We start from the raw sequence: 20,604 nt of genomic DNA, 5'->3' as shown, positions 1-20,604 counted from the left end.
TGACCTGTAGCATAGGTGGCAGACGCGGCTTGGATCTGGCATTGCTGTGGCTGTGGCACAGGCTGCAGCTACAGCTCTGATTGGACCCCTAGCCTGGGAACCTCCATATGCCGTAGGTGCAGCCCTAAAGACAAAAACAAACAAAACAAAAACACCCCACTTACTAAGCACCTACTTGGTGTCACGCAAAGGGAAGTGAGGTGCACACAACTCAAATCTGAATGTGACTCCGACAGATCTGCCTTCGTCTGCTGTCACATTCACACATTCTGCCTATTTAGTCTCAAACTGCCTTCCTCTTGCTGCTGCAGGAACAGACACAGAGAGCCAGCTGCAGACACATGACTGATCACTGTTTAGGGCCTGCACTCTATCTAAGCCCATTTTCCCCAGGGACTGGACCTGAAGCAGTAGCCACATGCATTTCTTTAATTGTCACAGGTGTCAGTTTATTTTTTTGGCTGCGCCTGTGTCATTTAAGTTCCTGGGGCAGGGACTGAACCCTCGCCACAGCAGTGACAACAGTAGATCCTTAACCCCCCTCACCCAAAAAGGAACTTTTGACAACTGATTTTATATACTAAATTATACCAACACTGGGACTGACCTTTGGCCCAAAACTCTGCCCAAGAGAAATCTGAATTTGAACTGGATTTTAAGAATCAGAATTCTTTTTTTGGGGGGGGTGTCTTTTTTAGGGCCTAAAGTGTAGCATATGGAAGTTCCCAGGCTAGGGGTCAAATGGGAGTTGTAGCTGCAAGCCTACACCACAGCTCAAGGCAACACCAGATCCTTAACCCACTGAGTGGGGCCTAGGATCCAATCCCCATCCTCATGGATATTACTTGGGTTCATTACCACAGAGGCACAATGGAAACTCCTCAGGAAATTCTTGATGATGTTTCTCCTAATTGCAATAGTTGTACTGAGAAAGGAAAAGCATTATTTTCCAATTTTTTTTATTGTTGCACTAGAGGTATGTGGAAATTCGGGGCCAGGGACTGAACCCACACCACAGCAGCGACAATGCCAGATCCTTAATTCTGTGCCACCAAGGGATATTTTTTTAATTTTCTTTTTTTTACTTTTTAAATTTATTTTTTTTTGTTGCACCCACAGCACGTGGAATTTCCCAGGCCAGGGATCGAACCTGTGCCACAGCAGCAACCCAAGCCACTGAACTGAAAATGCCAGACCCTTTCCCTGCTGAGTCACATAGGAACTCCTCATTTGTTTTTTTTAGCTCATTCCTTTTAATTCCTAAATAGTATTTAACTGTATGGCTATATCACATTTCGTTGATCCACTCACTAGCTGGTGGACATTCGTATTATTTCCAATTTTTGGTTATTATGAATAATGCTGCAATAATTAGTCACATGCAAGTGTTTGTTTAGGCTTCAATAGTTTTAGAAAGAACCTTAAAACAGCAATTTTTTTTTTTCTGTACCTGTGGCCTATGGAAATTCCTGGCCAGGTATGAAACCCAAGCCAAATCTGCAACCTATGCTACACCTGCGGCAACACAGACTCTTCAAGCTACTCCACTGGGACAGGGATCAGACCCATGCCTCAGCAGCAACCTGAGCTGCTGTAGAGAAAACACTGGATTCTTAACCTGCTATGCCACAGCAGGAACTCCAACACAATAATTTTTAATAGTAATTCCTGTCATGGCTCAGTGGTTTAACGAATCCGACTGGGAACCATGAGGTTGCAGGTTTGATCCCTGGCCTTGCTCAGTGGGTTAAGAATCCGGTGTTGCCGTGAGCTGTGGTGTAGGTCACAGACTTGGCTTGGATCTGGCATTGCTGTGGCTCTGGCGTTGGCCGGTGGCCACAGCTCTGACTAGACTCCTAGCCTGGGACCCTCCACATGCCTGGGGAGTGGCCCTAGAAAAGGTAAAAAGACAAAACAATAAAACCCCAATAATTTTTAATAGGAATGGCTTGTGAGGGAGTTCCCGTCGTGGCTCAGTGGTTAACGAATCCGACTAGGAACCATGAGGTTGCGGGTTCGGTCCCTGCCCTTGCTCAGTGGGTTAACGATCCGGCGTTGCCGTGAGCTGTGGTGTAGGTTGCAGACGCGGCTTGGATCCCGCGTTGCTGTGGCTCTGGCGTAGGCTGGTGGCTACAGCTCCGACTGGACCCCTAGCCTGGGAACCTCCATATGCCGCGGGAGCGGCCCAAGAAATAGCAAAAAGACAAAAAAAAAAAAAAAAAAAAAAAAGACAAAAAGGAATGGCTTGTGCTCAGGCTCCATCCCTTAATGCTGTTTTTCAAGACTCAAGTTTATTCACAGATGATAAAAGATTTTTCAGGGTCTCCTGTTGACTATATAGTGAGCTATTGTCCATAGAGAATCATGTCCAGGGAGTTCCAGGGTGCACAGCGGGTTAAGGAGTCTGTGTTGTCACTGCAGTGGCTTGGGTCACTGCTGTGGTGCAGATTCAATCCCTGGCCTGGGAACATCCACATGCCATGAGTATGGCAAAAAAAAAAAAAAGAGTGACAACCAGGTTCAACAGAAGGCACAAACCAGGCTTGGAACCTGTACCATAACATGAAGGTGATTTTACATGTAATTCCCTGGTATGAGCTATTGTTTTAAATCTGATTCTAGTCACCTTACTACTTTTTACTAGTGACTAACTATATGCCAAGCGCTTCCCACAGTTTAACACCCTCAGGTGGTCATAGCCTCCCGGCTCACAGGTGGGCAACCTGTGAAGATGGCAGCACTGCACTGTTCTTCCCAGACAGTATGTGCACCTGGATTACAGCTCAGGTCTGCCATTCAAGCTATTTTTTTTTCTTTTTTCCACACCTTGGCATATGGGGTTTCTAAGCTAGGGATCAGATCCGAGCCACAACTGTGACCTATGCCACAGCTGGATCCTTTTAAACCCACTCTGCCAGGCCAGGGATTTAATCTGTATCCTGGTGCTACAGAGATACTACTGATCCCACTGCACCATAGCAGGAACTCCCAAGTAGGTTCTTTCTGTTCTACTGCTCGCCTCTTAAAAATTCTACAGGCTTTAAGGAGGAGGCAGTTTGGTTGTATTAGTGGGGATGCTACCAAATGCCTGCACTAACTTCCATGAAGCAAGCTAACCAGTAACAGTCAATATTTACTGGGCCATAGTGTATGTCAGACACCAACAGGCTCTTTTTAATAATTTTCTCAATCAATCTTCAAAATCTATGGGATAGATATTATTATCCACATTTTACAATAGAGAATACTGAGGAGTCTCAAAGAAGTGAAGTTGTCCAAGGATGAAAAGATTATTCCTTCAAATATATCTTTAACTGAGGTATAATTGACATTTCCTTCAAATAATGGTCAAGAATACTGGTGACTTAAACCATGTCATTTCAGAAATTGAAAGAATTTATAAAAACAAAATTTTATTTTTGCCTTAGCATCTGACACAAAACTACCTTTTTTTTCTTTTTTTCTTTTTTCTTTTTGCCATTTTCTTGGGCCGCTCCCGTGGCATATGGAGGTTCCCAGACTAGGGGTCGAATTGGAGCTGTAGCTGCCGGCCTATGTCAGAGCCATAGCAACTTGGGATCCGAGCCACGTCTGAACCTACACCACAGCTCAGGGCAACACCGGATCGTTAACCCACTGAGCAAGGGCAGGGACCGAACCCGCAACCTCATGGTTCCTAGTCGGATTTGTTAACCACTGAGCCACGACGGGAGCTCAAAAACTACCTATTAAAAAGAAAATTTTTTTTTTCTTTTTAGGGCCAAACCGGAAGCATAAGAAAAGTTCTCAGGCTAGGGGTTGAATTGGAATTGCAGTTGCCGGCCTATACCACAGCCACAACAATGCTGGACCTTTAACCCACTGAGCAAGGCCAGGGATCGAACCTGTGTCCTCATGGATACTAGGAAGGTTTGTTACTGCTGAGCCACAACAGGAACCTCTACTTTGACTTTAAAAGCCAACTTTGTTCTTTCCCCAACTTTTTCCATGGATCATGAATTCACTTGGAGCCAACAAGTGCCTCAAAGAGAAATCCCCAAACTGTGAAGAATAGAGGCATATTTCCCTTCAGAAAATTCAGAGCCACGATGCTCAGCTACTAAAGTGTTCTTCCCCCAACCAGCCTCAGATGGAGGGATGTCATTGTAGTGGCTCAGGAAGTGGCATGCTCCCCCCTTTCAAGCTACTCTCATCATAGAAAGCCTGCTGCTAAGCACGAAACCAGAGGTTTGAACCTGATGGCCCATATGAGGACACTATGAAGTGTTCTCTTTCACATCTGGCCAAGGAAGGAAAAATCTGAATTTGCGAGTGACAAAGTAAGACTTCTTACTCCAAATCTATGTTCCAAAACAATCCAGGAAAAAAACACAGTACACGTCCATCTTAAGCCACAACACTCAGCAATTATCCTTAGGTATGACTCTTTTTCCTATAGCCTCTCCCTGTCTCCTGAGTTAAGTACAATGATGCCAAGGCTCCAGCATCCTTTCTTTAAGAATTTCAAACAATGATATAGGTCTGGTTTAATTTCTCCTTTTGCATTTAGGTAAGACTGTTTCCCATACCAGTTTTATATGTTCTACTATAGTTTCAAAAGTTATAAACACACTGAAATTAAACATAAAATGTTACAAATCAAAAAACAAAACAAAAGGGCCAAAAACCATGATATGAAGCAGTCAGTAGTCAATTAGCTCAGGCAGCCACTGCAAAGCCTCCCAGGGTTACAGTGGTTATCATGGTCCAACAGTCAAGTGTGAAAGAGCCTGGTCCTCAACCAAGACCAAGTTCTGGGTTGTTCTAACCAAAGGAAGCCCAAGTGTCTTCTGCAATAGAATTGTGCCAGCCAGTCCCAGACCCTGTCACAGATGTCCTGTGGCTCCCCCAGCAGCAGGGATATCTGGAGATTAATACTGAAAGCTGCGCTTGGTCTGGATATCATCAAGAATCTGCTGTAGCTCCTCATCTTCAAACCGGCCCTCCAGGCTACAAGAAAACCAAAAGAAATGAGTGCCTTAGTGACGGACAATGTTCCCCCCATTCTTCTTTCATGTGCACTAATCTTTGAGCACCACATGCCCACCTCTCCACTTAGCCCTAAACACTGACAACTTTATATTTTAACTCTACTCCTTTTTTTTTTTTAAAGGTTATACTCCTTTTATAGTTATTATAAAATATTGGCTATATTCCCAATGCTGTACAATGTATCCATGTAGCTTATTTTATACATAATAGTTTGTATCTTGTAATTCTATACCCCTCTATTGCCCCTCCCTGCTGGTAGCCACTAGTTTGTTCTCTTTATCTGTGAGCCTGCTTTTTTGTTATATTCACTAGTTTGTTGTATTTTTTTGATTCCACATGTAAATGATATTATACAGTAATTTGCCTTTTCTGTCTGACCTATTTCACTTAGCATAATGCCCTTCAAGTCCATCTCTGTTGCTGCAAATGGCAAATTTCTTTCTTTTTTTATGGGATGAAACTTATTTTTATGCTCCTTTACTATCTATTAGAAGTTTTAGGTATTGCCCTGAAATATTTATTTATTTATTTATTTATTTATTTTCCCACTGTACAGCAAGGGGATCAAGTTATCCTTACATGTATACATTACAATTACATTTTTTTCCCACTCTTTGTTCTGTTGCAACATGAGCATCTAGACAAAGTTCTCAATGCTATTCAGCAGGATCTCCTTGTAAATCTATTCTAAGTTGTGTCTAATAAGCCCAAGCTCCCGATCCCTCCCACTTAACTCTTTCTTTCCTGCTTTTCCTTTAAAAAACATTATGAAGTATTTCAAACATATAAAAGGCATAGAAAATAAGCTAATATTAACAGTTTCCCCTACTTGATTCTTTAATAGACATAACAGACACAAACCAAAGTGTGCTTCCCACCCCAACACATTCTCTACCTTCCCCAGAAGTAACCATTATCTTAAATTTGGCATTTAACATCCCTAAACACACACACACATATATTTTATGACCACAACCACAGCATATGGAAGTTCTTGGGCCAAGGATTGAATCCATGCCGCCACAGAGACAACAATGGATCCCTAACCTGCTGTACCACAGCAGGAACTCTCCTACACATAGTTTCATGCTTACGACAGTATATGTAAATGTATCTATAAACAATACGCAGCACTATTTTTTAATTTTTTTTTTTTTTTTGTCTTTTTGCTATGTCTTGGGCCACTCCTGAGGCATATGGAGGTTCCCAGCCTAGGAGTCTAATCAGAGCTGTAGCTGCCAGCCTACGCCAGAGCCACAGCAACTCGGGACCCAAGCCGTGTCTGCAACCTACATCACAGTTCACAGCAACGCTGGATCCTTAACCCACTGAGCAAGGGCAGGGACCGAACCTGCAACCTCATGGTTCCTAGTCGGATTCGTTAACCACTGCGCCACGACGGGAACTCCGACTATTTTTTAAATAGAAAGAAATGGCTTCTACAGTATATATCCTTCTGCAATTTTTTCACTCAAAATTCATTTTGGCATTTGTTGACATTATTTCACGTTGTTCTAGTTCACTAATTTTTTCACTGTTATATCATAAACATTGTATGATCATACAATGATATATTTATTCAGTCTTGTTGACTAAAGACTGCTGTCAAATTTCTGCTCTAATAATTCAACAATAAATACCAGAATAGATATCTTCTTCTAAACTATGTATGAACTGTCTTTAGGGCATGTACCCAGGAATGCACTTTGGGTCATGGGGTATATTCATCTTTAACTTTACTGGAGGTAGCCAAACTGCTCTCCAAAGTGACTGTACCGATTTACATCCTATCATCAGTGTACCAGAGTTTCAGCTACTGCACACTTTAGCTATTAACTGGCATGCTATAAAACCATCAATCTCATTACAAAGGCACTCATTCAGTGTTGGTGATACCTACCCAGATTTTATCTGTCTGTCTGTCCATCTATCTTTTCTTCCTATCTATCCACCTATTTTCTTCTCTTATCTATCTATCTGTCTGTTGTCTGTATATTTTCTTTTTTGGCTCCCACAAGGCATATGGAGTTCCCGGGCCAGGGATCAGACCTGAGCTGCAGTGGCAACCCAAGCTGCAGCTGTGGCACCACCAGATCCTTAAACCACTGTGCTGAGCTGGGGATTGAACCTACATCCAAGGGCTCCCAAGATGCCGTCAATCCTGTTGTACCACAGTGGGAACACCAAGATTTTATTTTTTAATTTTTTTCTTTTTTGATCTGCACCCGTGGCATATGGAAGTCCCCAGGCTAGGGGTCTAATCGGAGCTACAACTGCCGGCCACAGCAATGCGGGATCCTTAACCCACTGAGCAAGGCCAGGGATCAAACCCACATCCTTATAGATACTCTGTTGGGTTCTCAACCACTGAGCCACAAAGGGAACTCCCTTTACCCAGATTTTAAATGCACAAGGCTTTTATTATTTATTTAGTTAGTTACTGCTTTTGATGGCCGCACTCGTGGCATATGGAGGTTCCCAGGCTCGGGGTCCAAGGAGCTATAGCTGCTGGCCTACACCACAGCCACATCAAATCCAAGCAGTGTCTGTGACCTACACCACAGCTCACAGCAACTCTAGATCCTTAACCCACTGATCGAGGCTAGGGATCGAATCCACAACCTCATGGTTCCTAGTTGGATTTGTTTCCAATGCCCTGCAATGGGAACTCCACACACAGCTTTTAGACACAGTAATTGTACTTGTAAGAATTCATCCAAAACATGCAGAACTTGTCACAACCAGTCCTGACCTTGGAATCAGAGCCTTGGACTCCTCAGCAGTCTCTGGACAAAGGTTGGCCAAACAGGCCAACTCAAACTTATGAAGCTTCTTCTGGAGCAGCAAGCTGATCACAGGGAAGAAAACCAAAAGAGATAATATCAGAACATGATGGAAAACAATATAAGAAAAAGAATATATATACATGTATGACAGGGTCACTGTGCTGTACAGCAGAAATTGGCACATTGTAAATCAATTATACTTTAATAAAAGAAAAAAAAAACAAAATCAGAGAATGATGACTAGGAAAAAGAGGATCAAATAAAGGTAGCAAGAAAGAGAAAAAATAAAGCACTTGCAATCTTTCCATTATGGTTAGGTTTGCCACAATCCCACTTTCAAATCACTTCCTGTTCCTCTTCCTGGAGAGCAAGAAGCTACAATGAAATCAGGCTGAGACAATGAAAGTGAGCAAGTCCACAAAGGCAGAGAGTGCTGTGATGAACGCTTAAGAAAAACTTGCTATGTACCTCTAGTACTCTACAGACTTTCCCCCCGGGAATTTATTTTGTTGCTCTCTGCTCTTCCTATCACTGTTCTTTGCTTCCTTTGTTAGTAATTTTATGTCAAATATATCCGAGACATCCCTGGCTTGGAGGAAATTCTCTTTTAAATGTTTCTAATAAATAAATAAATACAAGAACATCTTACTTTGTACAAATCTATGTATAAACTTCATTTTTTTTTTTTTTTTTTTTTGTCTTTTGTTGTTGTTGTTATTGTTGCTATTTCTTGGGCCGCTCCCGCGGCATATGGAGGTTCCCAGGCTAGGGGTTGAATCAGAGCTGTAGCCACCGGCCTACGCCAGAGCCACAGCAACGCAGGATCCGAGCCGTGTCTGCAACCTACACCACAGCTCACGGCAACGCCGGATCGTTAACTCACTGAGCAAGGGCAGGGATCGAACCCGCAACCTCATGGTTCCTAGTCGGATTCGTTAACCACTGCGCCACGACGGGAACTCCAAACTTCATCTTATTTTAAATGTACTTCTAGTTCAAACTGTGAAAAAGACCATTGTCAATACAAATCATAACCTGGATGCTCACACATCTAATTCTTAAAACAAAAGTTGTCCATGGTAAACCTGATTTCAGCGAGGACCTTAACTATTTGTTCAGAAACAAGCATTTACTGTCCTTATATTTGTTTATAAGCATATTTAGTCATTGTACAAAATTTAGAAAATAAATACAGAAAAATGAAAGTTACCCATGTTACTACCTAAACAACCAATGTATATATCTTAGTATACCATCCCAGACTTTTTCTACATTTTAGAATATAAACTCACACATTCTGCTATGAGTCAACTAATAAGGCTGTTTTCATTTTGTAAAGAAAATCTATGAACTTAGCTACATGGGTAGATGTTAATAATGTAGTATATTTATATATATGGAAGATTTGTTGTAAAATGAACAAATGCTGATTTATAAAAAAAAAACAAACCCACAAAAACAAAACAAACAAAAAAACCCAACCAACCCAAATGTGAAAACAAGCTGAATTTCTACCCAGCAATAACCAATATTAACATGATGTTAACACAGCAAATGCAGGACCTCATCCATAGCTGCAACCTATACCACAGCTCATGGCAATGCTGGATCCTTAATCCACTGAGTGAGGCCAGGAATCAAACATGTATCCTCATGGATACTGGTTGGGTTTGTTCCTGCTGAGCCACAACAGGAACTCCTCCCCTACTTCTTATACTAGGTTTCTTATTTTTTAAAATTAATTAATTAATTTTTTGTATTTTGTCCTTTTAAGGCCACACCTGCAGCATATGGAGGTTCCCAGGCTAGGGGATGAATCGGAGCTGTAGCCGCCGGCCTAAGCCAGAGCACAGGAATGCCAGATCCGAGCCGTGTCTTGTGACCTACACCACAGCTCATGGCAATGCGGGATCCTTAACCCACTGAGCAAGGCCAGGGATCAAACCTGCAACCTCATGGTTCCTAGTTGGATTCGTTAACCACAGCGCCACGACGGGAACTCCACACTATGTTTTTAATTAAATTGGATTTGAATAGGGGAAAGTCCATCAGGATGATATTTTTATATTGCTGTAATTTTATTAAATCACAAATCACCACAGGAGAATAAGAATGGAAAATAAGAATAATAAGCAAATAACAGGAAAGACTGAGGAAAAACTGAATAACAAGTAAAACAACAGGAAAGACTAGGTGACCCGGGAAACAATCCATGTTCTCTGGCGGTTTTTCACTGTACAGGTTTTTCACTGTACAGGCAGGCTTTTATCCTGACCAGAAGCCCACCTTCAGCTTGTACCATTCAGGTGAGCTCCTTTCCTTGGTTAGGAACCTGCCTTCGGGTTTTTCTGCCATCAGGCAAGGTCCCTTCCTCAAGTCCCTGCATTTTCTCGGCTCCCCTCAAGTCTACGCCACAGCCACAAAAATGCCAGATCTGAGCTGCATCTGCTCAGAGGTTGTGGGTTCCGTCCCTGCCCTTGCTCAGTGGGTTAAGGATCCGGCGTTGCCTTGAGCTGTGGTGTAGGTTGCAGACACGGCTCGGATCCCACGTTGCTGTGGCTCTGGCGGAGGCCAGTGGCTACAGCTCCGATTAGACCCCTAGCCTGGGAACCTCCATATGCCGCGGGAGCAGCCCAAGAAATGGCAAAAAGACAAAAAAAAAAAAAAAAAAAAAAAGAAAAAACATAGTGTTTATTTACTAACTGGTTATACTGTAAGCTTTAGAAGTTGCGATGTACTACAGACTTAGATAAAATTAGACTCATATTATTCATGGTCAAAGAAACCTAGCTATGAGAGTTGTGCTTGATTTTAGAAAGAAGGGACAAAGAGGCTGTCTCTGTGTGCATTCGCCGACACTGTCCATCCCCGACAGGGTGTGCATCCCTGGCCACTGGAGCTGGAATCCAGCATAGACTGACAGCTACAGCTCTGATTCGACCCCTAGCCTGGGAAATTCCAAATGCTGTGGACGTGGTCCTAAAAAGACAAAAAAAAAAATCTACTTAGCTATTTTTGGCATTTCTTGAGTTTCTTTGAAGATGAACTTTATTTCACAGGGATTAGATAGTCATTCGAAGTTCTGATATAGGAGTTCTGAAGTGGCTCAGTGAGTTAAAGATCTAGCATTGTCACTTCTGTGGCTAGGGTTTGAATCCTGGCCATATCCGTTGCATGGGAAGTTCTGCATGCTGCGTGTATGGCCAAAAAGCCAAACAAAGGGAATTCCCATTGTGGCTCAGCGGTAACAAACCAGACCAGTATTTATGACGATGCGGGTTCAATCCCTGGCCCCCCTCAGTGGCTTAAGAATCTGGTATTGCCATGAGATGCAGTAGGTTGCAAAAGTGGCTGTATAGGCCAGCAGGTGCAGCTCTGATTTGACTCCTAGTTTGGGAACTTCAGTATGTTGCACCCATGGCCCTAAAAAAACAGTAACAACAACAACAAAAAACCCACTAAGTTTTCTATCTTTTCAAAAATTTTACAATAGCACCTGTGTCATATGGAAATTCCCAGTCTGGGAGCTTCAACTGAGGCCTATGCCACAGACATGGCAATGCTGGATTCTTAACCAATCGAGGCCAGGGATCGAACATTCATCCTCACAGAGACATCAGGTCCTTAACCCGCTAAGTCATGATGGCGAGAAACTAAGTTCTGATATAAACCAAGTCATTACAAAATAATAAGTCTATTTCTATAAAATGGGTGTCATCTCTTTCTTAATTATTAGAATTCTCAATATTAAGGTATCAGTCCTTTCCAGTTTATTCATACTGATATACATTTTACATACAGCATTCTATTTGACACAGAGGAGTTTAAAGGTATTTATGCAAATTCATTTACTTCTTCAACAAAAATTATTTAGTGCCTACTTCAACAAAAATTGATACAGTGATGAATATGATCAAGTCCTTGCCCTCACAAAGCTCACAGCAAACCAGAGTCCATTGAGTTTCCCCGCACTTGAAGTTCTGCTAGGAGTTCCCATTGTGGCACAGCAGAAACAAATCCAACTAGGAACCATGAGGTTGCGGGTTTGATCCTTGGCCTCGTTCAGTGGGTTAAGGATCCAGCGTTGCTGTGAGCTGTGGTAAAGACTGCAGACGTGGCTCAGATCTGGTGTTGCTGTGGCTGTGGCTGTGGCGTAGGCCGGCAGCTACAGCTCCAATTAGTCTCCTAGCTTGGGAACCTCCATATGCCATGGGTGAGGCCCTAAAAAGACAAAAGATAAGTGAATAAATAAAGTTATGCTAACCACAGTCAATGTTTTGCACATATATATATATATATATATATATTCATTCAAGCTATCACATAGCACTTTTATGCAATAAAGATTACTTTTATTTTATTTATTTATTTATTTATTTATTTTTTTTGTCTTTTTGCTATTTCTTGGGCCGCTCCCGCGGCATATGGAGGTTCCCAGGCTAGGGGTCGAATCGGTGCTGCAGCCACCGGCCTACGCCAGAGCCACAGCAACGCAGGATCCGAGCCGTGTCTGTCACCTACACCACAGCTCACGGCAATGCCAGATCGTTAACCCACTGAGCAAGGGCAGGGACCGAACCCGCAACCTCATGGTTCCTAGTCGGATTCGTTAACCACTGCGCCACGACGGGAACTCCAAGATTACTTTTAAATGCTTAATTCCCTTGGAAACGATTTTGATATAAGGTATATAGAATTAAAACTTTTTTTATTCTTTATTTTCTGACTGCACCCACAAGAGGAAAATGTTCCCAGGTCAGAGTTCAAACCCACACCACAGCAGCAACCCAAAACACAGCAGTGACAACCCCAGATCTTTAACTCACTAAACCTCCACAGATCTCCTAAAACTTTGTTTTAAAATATTTTTTCATGGAGTTTCCCCTCATGGAGTGGTGGAAACGAATCCGACCAGGAACCATGAAGTTGCAGGTTCTATCCCTGGCCTTGCTTGTGGGTTAAGGATCGGGTGTTGCTGTGAGCTGTGGTGTAGGTCGAAGACATGGCTTGGATCTGGCATTGCTGCGGCTGTGGTGTAGGCTGGCAGCTGTAGCTCTGATTAGACCCCTAGCCTGGGAACCTCCAAAGGCTGCGGGTTCGGCCCTCAAAAGACAAAAGACCAGGGAAGAAAAAAAAAATTAGGAGTTCCCGTCATGGTACAGTGGTTAACGAATCCGACTAGGAACCACGAGGTTGTGGGTTCGATCCCTGGCCTTGCTCAGTGGGTTAACGATCCGGCGTTGCCCTGAGCTGTGGTGTAGGTTGCAGATGTGGCTCGGATCCCACGTTGCTGTGGCTCTGGCGTAGGCCGGTGGCTACAGCTCCGATTCGACCCCTAGCCTGGGAACTTCCATATGCCGCAGGAGCGGCCCAAAGAAATGGCAAAAAGACAAAATAAATAAATAAATTAAAAAAAATTTTTTTTTCCCACTAACTTACAGTGCTATATCTTTACGACACAATGGACTCATATAACAGATTTTGGATCTGAATCTCTATTCTGTTCCAATGATCTATTATCACGCCAAAGTGTCACTAGTTTAATTACTGTCACTTTTTAATGTATGTTAACATCTTAATTCTTTGTTTTGCTTTTTAAAATTTCTTTCTGACAATGCTTACAAATTTAAGATCTTTTTGGAGAGTACCCATTTATTTATTTATTTAGCTTTTGGGGGCTGCACCCGTGGTATATAGAAGTTCTGAGGCTAGGGGTCGAACTGGAGCTACACCACAGTGGCCTACACCACAGCCACAGCCACGCCAGATTCGAGGCGCATCTGCAACCAACACCATAGCTCTCGGCAATGCCAGATCCTTAACCCACTGCGCGAGGCCAGGGATTGAACCCGCAACCTCATGGATCCTAATTGGGTCCATTTAACCACTGAGCCACAAAGGGAATGCCTCATTTATTTATTATTTATTTTCCGCAGCTGAAGGTGTATTTCTCTTGGCACAATTAGATAGACTATGCTACTCATAAAGGTAGACTGTGCTGGAGTTCCCATTGTGGATCAACAGAAATGAATGCAACTAGCACCCATGAGGAAGCAGGTTCAATCCATGGCCTCGCTCAGTGAGTTAAGAACCCAACATTGCTGTAAACTGTCATGTAAGTCGCAGACATGGCTTGGATCTGTCGTTGCTGTTGCATAGGCCAGCAGCTATAGCTCTGATTTGACCTCTAGCCTGGGAACCTCCATAAGCCTCAGGTGTGGCTCTAAAAACACCAAAAAAAAAAAAAAAAAAAAAAGTAAGGTAGACTAGGCTACCTTTTATTCATGAATGTGTAAGTCCACCTTCATTTATTCATCTTTGTGGTCCAATAGTTTGCAGTGTTTTTTTTTTTTTTTTTTTTTTTTTTTTTTTTGTCTTTTGTCTTTTTAGGGCCGCACCCGAGGCTTGTGGAGGTTCCCAGCTTAGGCATCTAATCAGAGGTATAGCCGCTGGCCTAAGCCACAGCCATAGCAACGTCAGATCCAAGCCGAATCTGCGTTCTACACCATAGCTCATGGCAACGCCAGATCCTTAACCCACTGAGCGAGGCCAGGGATCGAACCTGCAACCTCATGGTTCCTAGTTGGATTCGTTTCCATTGCCCCACGATGGGATTTCCCAGTTTGTAGTTTCGTACGGAATCTTCTCCCCATGCACACACCCAGTCTCCATACCAGGTTATACTTCACATACGACTTTATCATTTCATTTCCTGCATACTTATGTGAACATCTTTCATTTTCTATCATAATTTTTAATGACAGTATAAAAGTCCATCAAATGGATTTACCCTGGTTTATTTAATTACTGTGGAATATGTAGTTTTTTTTACCTTTGACTACTACAAATAGGCCTCTGAAGGATATCTGCATATATACATCTTTCTGTCCACCTGCTTTTCCTTAGGACAGTACTTCTCAAACATTTTCACCGGAGTAGAGCATATAAGTACGCCTGGGCAACCTGGGAGCAAAGGTGCAAATGATGTCCTGCAATTGCAAGGATTATAAATCTCATAATTTAATTGAAGAATTTATACACATCTTTTACTCCACAATACACTGGTGTCTGACTACACTAATGCAGAATGTTTTAAATCTCCTGTCAAGTAAAACTGTTATTTCAGGAAAACAGATGATACTCAATTTATAAAAGACTAATCTAGTAGCTCGATTTATATGAGAACTTCAAGTAACTGTCTAATATATATGAAGTAGTGTTCATCTTCATGGAAATCAAAGAAAAGGCAAAATAGCTGTTGTTTTCACTTGGGCCTCCTGTATGCCCCAGCACCTCACTTTCCCAGAGTACATCCAACCCAATTTGAAAAGCAAATGTCGGAGTTCCCATCGTGGCTCAGTGGTTAACGAATCTGACTAGGAACCATGAAGTTCCGTGGTCTTGCTCAGTGGGTTAAGGATCTGGTGTTGCCGTGAGCTGTGGTGTAGGTTACAGACGCAGCTTGGATCCCGCGTTGCTGTGGCTCTGGTGTAGACTGGCATCTACAGTTCCGATTAGTCCCCCAGCTTGGTAACACCTCCATATGCCACGGGAGCAGCCCTAGAAATGGCAAAAACACCAAAAACACCAAAAAAAAAAAAAAAAGAAAAGAAAAAGCTAATAGCTGGCCACCTTGTGAAAGGTAAAGCAAAGATCCAGAAAGAATGCTGCAAATTTATATTTATTAACATATCATGACCTCTAGGATGTCACAAGTGAATAATAAATAAGCCCACTTTATTCAAAAATAAAAACCCAAAACAATACTGTATGTTTATAGTGTGAATGCATGGAGAAAGCTCTAGAGGGCTCATACAAACTTCTGACAGCAGTCACTCCACAGGTAGGTACCTGGGATTTGTGGTACAGCAAAAGGTACCCAAGGGAAATTTTGGTTTTACAAGCTATTGTAAACTTTTTGACAAAGACATTGTTTTACTTACATTAACAGTACAGCGGATTCCCATGGGGTGGCAGAGGGTGACAGCATTCTACATGCTGATGCCTAATAGTGTGGATTAATAAAAACTTTCTGTCAGCACTCACCTACGTACACTGGCAATGGTTTCTCTGTTTTTGAAACGACTGAAACGGGCTGTGTAGTTTAAAGTTTTCATGAAGACCTCAGAAAGTTCCTGTTCATCCTCTGCACTCTCATTCTGTTGCTTTCGATGCTCCAGAAGCATGTGAACTTCTGAATTTAGAAGTGTCTCAGCTGTTTCAAACTCTGTTTGTGAGAAGCATAAATGTCAACCAAAGACATTCTTTCATTTTTTTTTTTTTTTTTTTTTTTTTTTTTGCTATTTCTTGGGCCGCTCTCGCGGCATATGGAGGTTCCCAGGCTAGGGGTCCAATCGGAGCCATAGCCACCAGCCTACGCCAGAGCCACAGCAACGCGGGATCCGAGCCGCGTCTGCAACCTACACCACAGCTCACGGCAACGCCGGATCGTTAACCCACTGCGCAAGGGCAGGGACCAACCCGCAACCTCATGGTTCCTAGTCGGATTCGTTAACCACTGCGCCATGACGGGAACTCCCAAAGACATTCTTTCAAAAGTCAGCTTCTGGATTTCCCATCGTGGCCCAGAAGTAACAAACCCAATTAGTATCCAAGGGGACATGAGTTCGATCCCTGGCTTCAATCATTGGGTCAAGAATATGGTGCTACCATGAGATGTGGCATAGGCTGCAGATGCAGTTCCGATCCCTTGTTGCTGTGGCTGTGGCAAAGGCTGGCAGCTGTTGTTCCAGCCTGGGAACAACCATATGCCGCAAGAGCGGCCCTATAAAGAATAAAAAGAAAAGAAAACATCCTCCCTCTTTGTTACAACACCTTAAAAAAGAAAAAGAGGAGTTCCTTTGTGGTGCAGTATGTTAAGGACCCAGTGCTATACTGCTGTGGTACAGGTTTCATCCCTGCACTAGGAATTTCCACATGCTGCACATATGGCTAAAAAAAAAAAAAAAAAAAATCTGTAATTTTTATAGCAAAATCCTACATTTGCAAAGAAAAAGAATGTACATGTATGTATTCATAAATGAGCAGTTTAGAAACTTTACAGTAGTTTCCTCAGGGTGAAAGGGAGGGGAATTTCACATTTTACTATGGATATAGTAATTTTTTATTTTATTTTTTGCTTTTTAGGGCTGCACCTGTGGCAAATGGAGGTTCCCAGGCTAGTGGTTCAATCGGAGCTATAGCTGCTGGCCTATACCACGGCCACAGCAACATGGGATCTTAGCCGTGGGACCTATACCATAGCTCATGGCAATGCCAGATCCTTAAGCCACTGAGTGAGTGAGGGATTAAACCTTATCTTCATGTATACTAGGCAGGTTTGTTGCTGCTGAGTTACTTGGGAACTCCTAAGATACGACATTTTAAAATCTTAAGCTTTCTAGGAGTTTCTGTCATGGCTTATCGGAAACAAATCTGACTAGGAACCATGAGGTTGCGGGTTTGATCCTTAGCCTCGCTCAGTGGGTCAAGGATCCAGTGTTGCGGTGAGCTGTGGTGTAGGTTGCAGACGTGGCTCATATCTGACATTGCTGTGGCTCTGGCGTTGGCCAGCAGCAACAACTCCCGTTAGACCCCTAGCCTGGGAACCTTCACATGACAAAAGTGCGGCCCTAAAAAGACAAAAGGCATTTTATTTATTTTTTAATAAATAATATCTTAAGTTTTCTACTCATTTTGGGTTTCTAAATTACAAACTAAGTACATCACACTGCACAAAGGAAGTTTCCTGATAGCAAAAATGTGTTTTACTTGCTGCCACGTGACAAAGATTCTCTCTCTGACCAAACTCTAGGCAGAATCCTTTGCACCCTCTTCTTGGCTAGGACTCAACTTTGGCCCACAGACTTGAACAAAACACTAACATGATTTCTAACAGCTCAAGATTACATGATTTCTAACTGCATTCCTGGGATGAGTCTAGCTCCTTTAAAGTAACTGCCTATAACAGGAACTATACTATAAGTAGCTCCAGTTGTGGCTCAGCAGTAATGAACCCAGCTAGCATCCATGAGGAATCGGGCTCGATCCTCAGCCTTGCTCAGTGGGTTAAGGATCCAGTGTTGCCGAGAGCTGTGTGTGGTGTAGGTCACAGACGAGGCTCGGATCTTGTGTTGCAGGCCAGCAGCTGCAGCTCGGATTTGACCCCTAGCCTGGGAACTTCCATATGTGGCCCTAAAAATCAACAAAATAAAGTAAAATAAAATAAAATAGCTGCCTATGAAAACTAAAGGCTGCCAAAATAATTCACTATTTATTCCAGCCACCTCCTGGAGATAGAGCCCCCATCCCCAGCCCAGAGCAGAAGTGGGAGGGTAGGAACCTGATTTTTTGGTGTTCCCGTCGTGGCACAGTGGAAATGAATCCGACTAGGAACCATGAGGTGGCGGGTTCAACCTCTGGCCTTGCTCAGTGGGTTAAGGATTTGGCATTGCTGTGAGCTGTGGTGTAGGTCACAGACACGGCTCGGATCTCATGTTGCTATGGCCATGGTATAAGCCAGCAGCTGCAGCTCCGATTAGACCTCTAGTCTGGGAACCTCCATATGCTGCAGGTGCGGCCCTAAAAAAAAAAAAAAAAAAAAAAAAAAAAATTATTATAGTTGATTTACAGTGTTCTGTCAATTTTTGCTGTACAGCAAAGTGACCCAGTTATACATTTATACACCTTCTTTTTTTCACGTTATCTTCCATCATGTGTCATCACAAGGGATTATACACAGATCCCTGTGCTATACAGCAGACTCTCAGGAGCCTAATTTTCCTAAGTGACAGTTAACAAATCCAAATGGGTTTCAAACTGACCAACTCTTCTCTTCCCATTTTTCTTTTAATAATGATTTTTATTTTTTCCATTAGAGTTGGTTTACAGTGTTCTGTCAATTTTTTACTATACAGCAGAATGACCCAGTCACACATGCACATATATATTTTTTCTCACATTATCCTCCACCATGCTCCATCACAAGTGACTAGATATAGTTCCCATTTCTACACAGCAGAATCTCACCGCTTATTCACTCCAAATGCTATACTTTGTTCTTCCCATTTTTCGTAGTTTTTCACTTCCCTGACCCTAGTAAGCCCCGCTCACCTCTCCCTATTCCCTCATTCTCTCTTTAAAACGTTCAGTCACCTCTCTACAAATCCAAGTTGGGACTAGTCTACGCTTGACTCTTTTCTCTACTGCAATGGTATATTACTGATTAAAATCGGTCCTGACCCCTTTAGTGCCGGTTTTATCTTTGACACATCCCTCCAGAACTTCGCAGAGTTTATCAGATAAAACGAATTACTTAAACAGGAGTAAGAGGCCGCCCAGAGCCAGTGCGGAGTTGGGCGCCGAAGGCTCCAGAGCGGTAGGTGTGCAATCAAGCTGGCCTGCTCTCACCGTACCGCTCCCCGCTGGCCTGCATCCCCCTCCTCCCGGCCCTTCGCCGCGCCCGCCAGCCCCAGCTAGGCCTACGCCAACCACACCGGACAACCGGGATAGTCGGGAAGCCCCAGGCCGCACCTTTGGGAAAAATGAGTTGTGAGGCATCCTCCTCTACATCACCAGCCCGCGGATCGCTGCCACCAGCCGCCATTGACCTGCCACGAACCTCCACTCGCACCGCCGGAAACGGAAGCGCCGATCCACGAAACACAGCACGGAAGGGGCGTGGTTTCGGAGACAGGGCGGAGTCCGAATAGGGTTGAGCAGGCCCCCACATGTGGGCGGACCCTCTGGGCTGGGCGGAACCTCTGGGCTGGGCGGGACCTGGATGGGGCGGGCGAAGCTGGGAGGCGGCAGAGAGGAGTGAAGCGACCTTAGGCTGCTCCCAAGGAAGTGGAAAGGAGCCCGAGACCGGGATTGCGGGGCTCACTCATCGCCGAGGGGCCGTCCTGCACTGGCCTCGCGGGAGAAGCCATCCTCGCCTCTTCCCCCGTACGCCCTTCGCCGCGCGGCGTGGCGACCGGTCGCTATACCTCTCTGAGGCTCAGTTAACTCACCTGTGGGGTGTGGATGAGAATACCTGCCTCCCAGGGCAGAGGGAAGGATTAGATGAGATGCAGGAACGCGCGGTTCCGAGCAGCTGGAACGAGAGGAACTCTCCTTGATGGGAAGCTGGGTAGGTGACTGAAAACGTATGATTTCCTTTATAGCCTTAAGCATTTAAAATTTTTTATTTGTAGTGGATTTTTCTAATACTTCTGAGCACGTGGATAGTGATATCGAGAGGCCTGATGGAATATTTGGGTGATACTTAGAAAACTAAGCAAATGAAAAATGATTTTGTTTCCAATGTGAGAGAAAACAGATGGTTGTACAGTGAAAGGAATAATCATAGTGCACTACTTGGCTCAGCAATGAACAGTGCTTAAGTATCATGTAAACTCTGCTAACAAAAAAAGGCATTACCAGACAAGACTAATTTTTACAAAATTAATTTGCCTTTTTTTAAATTTAATTTTTATTTATTTATTATTATTATTATTATTTTGTCTTTTTGCCATTTCTTGGGCCGCTCCTGCGGCATATGGAGGTTCCCAGGCAAGGGGTCTAATCGGAGCTATAGCCACCAGCCTACGCCAGAGCCACAGCAACGTGGGATCCAAGCCGCCTCTGCAACCTACACCACAGCTCACGGCAATGCCGGATCGTTAACCCACTGAGCAAGGCCAGGGATCGAACCCGAAACCTCATGGTTCCTAGTTGGATTCGTTAACCACTGCGCCACGACGGGAACTCCTAATTTGCCTTCTATCTGTATTTCCAAAAGAGATGT

At 43.5% G+C, this 20,604-nt stretch overlaps 1 protein-coding gene across 2 annotated transcripts; it reads right to left on the bottom strand.

The window, feature by feature from the left end:
- Nucleotides 3,149-19,493, bottom strand: POLR2D (RNA polymerase II subunit D). Of its 2 annotated transcripts, none has more exons than XM_021076493.1 (4): nt 19,350-19,493; nt 15,864-16,044; nt 7,784-7,879; nt 3,149-4,989 (listed from the first exon to the last, which is right to left on the bottom strand). In XM_021076493.1, exons 1-4 carry the CDS (start codon nt 19,420-19,422, stop codon nt 4,911-4,913), a joined length of 429 nt encoding a protein of 142 aa, XP_020932152.1. In that variant the 5' UTR covers nt 19,423-19,493; the 3' UTR covers nt 3,149-4,910. The 2 variants fall into 2 exon arrangements, with proteins under 2 accessions (XP_020932152.1, XP_020932153.1); XM_021076494.1 differs by lacking the exon at nt 3,149-4,989 and adding an exon at nt 14,650-14,806.

Source organism: Sus scrofa, chromosome 15, assembly GCF_000003025.6.
Source record: "Sus scrofa isolate TJ Tabasco breed Duroc chromosome 15, Sscrofa11.1, whole genome shotgun sequence".
Taxonomy (NCBI): Eukaryota; Metazoa; Chordata; class Mammalia; order Artiodactyla; family Suidae; genus Sus; species Sus scrofa.
The sequence above is the reverse complement of the archived record's forward strand: the minus strand, read 5'-3'. Positions and strand labels throughout refer to the sequence as shown.

Bases quoted from the DNA above. Each gene is read 5' to 3' on its own strand.
- POLR2D (XM_021076493.1), bottom strand. From the start codon at position 19,422: ATGGCGGCTGGTGGCAGCGATCCGCGGGCTGGTGATGTAGAGGAGGAT. The intron at 16,045-19,349 runs GTGCGGCCTGGG...TCTCACAAACAG, and splicing joins ACAACTCATTTTTCCCAAAG to AGTTTGAAACAGCTGAGACA. The intron at 4,990-7,783 runs GTCAGGACTGGT...GTTTTCTTGTAG, and splicing joins TCCAAGGCTCTGATTCCAAG to CCTGGAGGGCCGGTTTGAAG.